The sequence below is a fragment of the Saccostrea echinata genome, unplaced genomic scaffold (assembly GCF_033153115.1).
Source record: "Saccostrea echinata isolate AGI-Se365-2 ecotype Australia unplaced genomic scaffold, CSIRO_AGI_Sech_v1 ptg000002l, whole genome shotgun sequence".
Classification (NCBI taxonomy): Eukaryota; Metazoa; Mollusca; class Bivalvia; order Ostreida; family Ostreidae; genus Saccostrea; species Saccostrea echinata.
Window position 1 is genome coordinate 21,350,504 of NW_026889751.1, and position 6,000 is coordinate 21,356,503.

At 34.7% G+C, this 6,000-nt stretch overlaps 1 protein-coding gene across 1 annotated transcript; it reads left to right on the plus strand.

Moving 5' to 3' along the window:
- The first annotated feature begins 2,949 nt into the window (after positions 1-2,949).
- On the plus strand, positions 2,950-4,638 carry LOC133178130 (uncharacterized). Its single transcript, XM_061312886.1, has one exon. The coding sequence runs from the start codon at positions 2,950-2,952 to the stop codon at positions 4,636-4,638; it is 1,689 nt and encodes a 562-aa protein (XP_061168870.1).
- The last annotated feature ends 1,362 nt before the right edge of the window (positions 4,639-6,000 follow it).

Genomic DNA, 6,000 nt, shown 5'->3' on the forward strand with positions numbered 1-6,000 from the left:
GTAATATTTTTGGATCAATTTATATTTTGCTTAGAGTTCTTAATTTAAGAAAAACATCATCGAGATTCAAATAAACACGACGTCATTATAATGTTAAATGTACCTGTGTTTTACCTCCGCTCGAGGCAAACGAAACATGATGTATAAATTTGAACTTCAATAATATTTATACCTACTTATATATTGCAGTTTAGATATTATATCGTGCGTCATCCGTTAACATTTGAACATTTTCAGCTTCTTTTCTGGACCTGCTGAGCCAAATTTTGCATTTTATCATTTAAGAGTGAAGGGGAACAAAAATTGTAAATTTCTTGCTGCCTCCGCAGGAGGGGGGGGGGGCTAAACCAATAAAAATGAAGACAGTCTTTATTTCTTTTTTATTTATTCTTGGACATCAAGCGGTTAAACTGTTGGCATGATTGCAATAAGCAATGAGCCCTCTACCAAAATTGCGAAATCCATTACCCTTTGACCAGAAGTTCTGGAGTTAAGGCGGGGCTCTGCTTATTATATATTTAGAGAAAATGTTTTCAAGTTCATTCTTCGGAAATCTTCTTCTCTGCTCCTGGGTATAAATCAAACAAATAAAATGCATGGTTATGATGTGCAAGAGTGCCTCTTCTAAAATTGTGAAAATTATGCTCAGGGGTTTTGCAGGAGGGGGGCTCTATTGATTATACAAATAATATGCATAATTTCGTCGAAAATCTTCTCTGCTCCTGGGTATTAAGCAAACAAATTATGTGCATTGTTATGAAGAGCAAGGATGCCACTTTCAAAATTGCCACTTTCATGGCCCCTAGGTCAGGTCTGGTGTAAGGACGGGACTATAATGATCATATAGTGAAAATGCATAAATTCTTTAAATATCCTCTCCCCTCCCTTGTATGTTTAGCAGCTAAACTAAGTGCATGGTAAAACTGTGAATTTTTAAGTCCCTGGGTTAGGGGTCTGGTGTTAGGGTGTGGGTCTATTGAATATATAGTAACTCCTTACTAAGATAAACTAAGTGCATGATTATAACGAGTAGGGATGTTTTTTATCTGAAATTGTGAAATTTGTGACACAGGGTCAGGAATTCTGGTTTTAGGATGGGCTCTATTGATCTTAAATTCAGTTTTTCTTCTGTTCCCTTGTATATTTAGCAGACAAAGTAAGTCATGGTTATGATAAGCAAGAGTTCCTCTTCCAAATTGTGAAATTCAAGGCCCCTGGCTCAGGGGGTTCTAGCGTCAAGGTGGGGTTCTATTGATTATATAGTGAAAATGCATTATTTATTCAAAAACCGTCTATGCTCCGGTTGTATTATACTAAGATGACCGTTAAGGTCCATGGATCTCTTGTTATTGAATCTGTTACATCATCGATTTGCCGGTATATCATAACTGTTTGTCTGGGTGCACTCATATACTCGAAAAATACCGAATATAAGGAAAGACGATCAATTTTTTTCCTACCAAAAAAAAAAATCGGAACAAGATAAAATATCTTGATGGATAAGACTTAACAGACGAGGAACTTCAGGAAGAGACACGGATCTTTAAAATGCACATTCATGCATTTTATCATTGCACGTCAGCATTCTGAATGACATACCGACTCTTTCCTTATATTAATTTTAAAGAATCCACTAACTTTTTGGAAAACGTTTGTACAATCAAGGAAGCGTCTTTTTCACAACGTAAACCAAAAAAAAAAACTATTACGGTCCTTCTGATTTCAAGTTCAAATATCCCAATTGAAAGTAGATTTTGTAAAATTTGGATAGTAGGGCTCAATAAAATCATCAACATGATCATTGCTTGACCTTATAATCCATCTATAACATTAAATGAATTTCAAAAGGCCCAACCAAGCGTTCATTTATTTATGCACGTTCATGTACATGGACAATATGTCCCACTTCCACGCTGATATGGATAGTTTGGAATTCGGTCATCTTCAATTTCCTTATGTTAACACAGGTGACAAATTCTGTTTTCTCTTGCAATATTATACTCTCTACCATAAACAGTAACTTAATTTACAATGTTTGTTTTAAAATATAATTTGACAGATAACTGCAAAAAATAGACGGAGTAAGATACACATTGTATTCAGTTCGTAGTACTCAACAGTGATTTAATTTATATTATTAAAGAATTGCAATACAGGCTGGATATAGATGTGGTGTTTAAACAGAAAGTAAAACTTCACAAACTGACCAATTTCCCCCCACGATCTCACTCCGGAGAATCTAATTTAAAAAAAAAATTACCTCCGAATCTGTAAAAACGCTATAACATCAACATTCAGAGTTGTTCTTTTTTTTATATAAATTGTAAATTGAAGATGAAATTTTTCACATATTTTATTTTTTCGGTTAACTGATTACAGATTTTCTAACCGATTACCATCGTTCCGACCGAGTATCCGGTTAACCGGTTTCAAATTGCCATCCCTAATGGCTACCATTTGCGACTCTCTCGTAAGAGAGATAGAATCTCGAAACTTGCGTATTGCAAACTCAATGGTTAATAAATCTCCAAAATATTGAAACTTTTAGTTGTTTGTTTTTTAATTATAGACTACTTTTTAGCTATATATAATAAAAATTTGATATTTACCCCCCCCCCTCCCCTACCCGAGAAAAGGTAAATTTTTTAACCATGACTACGTATGATGCTTGCTCATTAGTAAAAAAATTATAAAAGTTATCTATGGTGTATTCTATTTCCAATAAACAGATCTACAGGCAAAACAACAAAAATAAAACACCATTGATAGAACAAATATAGAAAGAAAAAAAAGTTTGTTATTTAATTGTTGGTTTTCAATATCTTTTTGCTTAATTTTATCAAATTTCTTAATTTGAGACAATAGTAAACTCTCTAAGAGATTTTACTCTATTCGAGTCTTTCAGTTAATTTTCAGTTTCCTTTTTCAGATCCAAAGGTTAGTAAAATTATGGACCCCAAAACCAGTGCCCAGGATGTGATGCGATGTGAACTGTGTGAGACCGCTGTGGTACAAATGCACTGTGATACATGTCTTGTCAACCTGTGTAAGGCATGTGTGGGTGAACACGCTACAGCTGATCTTTCAACCCCCCACAAAATTGTTGACTTTAAGAACAAAAAATCTACTCCCCTCTACCCTGGATGTGTAACTCATGTCAAAGAACGATGTAAAATGTTCTGTAAACAATGTGGCATTCATCTTTGCACCAAGTGCCTTTCATCTGATCAACATCTAGGTCACAAATTATCGGAAATATCGCAAGTTCTGGATGAAACAAAGGACAACATCATCAAGGAACAAACTGAATTAAAAGGGACAATTTATCCAACCTACCAGGAAATTGCATCTGATGTACAAAACAGAATAAGTCAGTTAGAAAAGGAGTATGCGGATCTTTCAACAGCTATTACACAACAAAGAAAGGACTGGCACAGAAAAATTGACAAACTTGTCAATAAACTTGAAGCTGAAGTTGATAAGACGAAAAACACGCAGTTACATACTCTACAGAAACATCTGGATGAAATAAAGCAGGGCATGTCTGAAATCAGGAAGCAAATAAATTTACTTGAGGTTGCTTTGGACTCTCAAGACATTTCCGTACTTTTCAGTCTTAAATTCAATACAGAAGAATATAGAAAACTTCCACAAAGAATCTTACCTTCTGTACCCATATTCACACCAGAAAAATTCGTAGAAGATGAAGTTTTAAGATTGTTTGGAGCTTTATCAGTAGGTTCTCTGACGTCAGATGCACATGGCTATAGTATAAACATAACACAGAAATCACCAGAAGCTGGATCCTCTCCTTCAGTCAAACATTTCCTTGATGAGCCAGAGATTGTTACCACCATAGACACTGGGTATGAATTCCTTTACAAAGTGGTCTGTCTGAATGATGAAGAAATCTGGATAAGTAAAGATTGTGAGTACATGAGACTCATCAACATAAATGGGAAATCAGGATCCAAGACAATCAAATCTAAGTCTGGGGACGTGCCAAGGGACATAGCAGTGACAAAAAGTGGAGATCTAGTTTATACTGATTACAATGATAGAACTGTGAACATTGTGAAGAATGAGAAGATAGAGGAGGTGATCAGACTTCAGAACTGGCTACCTTGCAGTGTCTGTAGTACTTCCTCTGGAGATTTGCTAGTTATCTTGAAACATTGTGATGATTACATACCATCAAAAGTTGTCCGCTACAATAATTCCTCAGAAATACAAAGCATTCAGTTTGATGATGAAGGTAACCCACTCTATTCTGATGCATCTTGTATCTACATAACTGAGAACAGGAACCTGGATATCTGTGTGTCTGACTGTGCCACCCAAGCTGTAGTAGTGGTTAATAAGGCCGGGAAACTGAGATTCATATATATTGGACAAATTCCTGCTCCCAAAAACTTACCATTCTGTCCACGAGGAATCAGCACAGACAGTCAGAGTCACATCCTTACCGCTGATTCTTACAATCAATGTGTCCACATCCTAGACCAGGATGGACAGTTTCTCCGTTACATAATGTGTGGATTGTGTGATCCCAGGGGACTGTGTACAGACACAAATGATAATCTGTTTGTTGCTGAATTAATGCCAAGACTTGTGAAGAAAATAAAATATCTGCAGTAAAATATATCACCAATGTACGACGGTTGTCCAAAAAGTGCGTGGACAAAATAATGCTTAATTTTCTTAATAATGTCCGCAAGGCAAACCTGTACGATAATATCTTAAAATAGACCATGAGTTAGTAAATATATTTAAAAAAAAAAATAAAACAATGCACACTATTTTATGAACATTAAAGGTCTAAATACTTTGTATATGCAAGCTGCACGGCCCAGTCTGACGTAACGCTAATTTCATGATAACGTCAAAAATATCGATTTTGAATTTTTATGACGTGTTCAAGGACACGCGCTTATTTTCTTTATTATGCTAAACTGCCAAGTGTGTGAATAATATTTATGTATGGACCATAACTGATTTAATTTTTAAAATTCAAAACAATACACGATAATTTACGAGCGTCATCAATACGAACACTTCGTATATACAGGTTGCATAGCCCAGTCCGACGGCGCTAGATTTATAACAACTTATCATATACTTAGTAGTTAATACACCGATTCTGCACTGTGCGATACGGTTGACGTCACAATACCCCATATCAAGGACCGGTACGAAAATCCATATCACGTATCGGACCGGCGGGCAAAAATCCATATCAAACCGGAAGTAACGTTGGTTTAAAGTTTAAAAGTCAATTAACTTGATTTTATGTAAATTTACATGTAAAAGAATTCTTTACTAACATCTGTGGACTTAATTTGTTTTCAAAGACCTAAAATTTGCTTTATTAGATTTTAAAGAAAAAAGGTCATAAACATGCACTAAACATTCTTCAATGATTTTATGTGAACTCGCATATTAAGTATTTTAAATATATGATAAATAGAATACTACATACTGAAACCCATATCATATGATATGGATTTTAGTATGTAATATTCTTTATGTAATGAATAGGGATATCCTATTTTTCATCAAATAACAGTGGTTTTCCACTTCTTATAGTGTCTCCGAAATTTTACACACCGTTGAAAAATGGTATATACAAATTACAAATCAATGAACTAAATATATTCCAATAATTTCAAGTTGTTTGAATAAATATTTTGTGTCTGACTTCGTTTCAACCATTTTAAAACTTAATTGTATGATTAGACGCTGTTCCGTTCGGATGGCCGACGTCGCTTTTTCTGTCAATTTTTGAAACATACTTCTTGCAGTTTTCGATTAATATTCTCACTGTCTATTTAGTAAGCGATACTAAACATATCAGAAAATGACGATAGCCGCTTTATTTGCGACACATTCAATTTTTATTAAGCTTTGACTCGTTTTATAAAGAAAATGATCATTTTAATCGGAATACTTTATTTAAAAGTTTATGACATTTTAACCCTGGTCTGTGCTCAGTATCGGCGA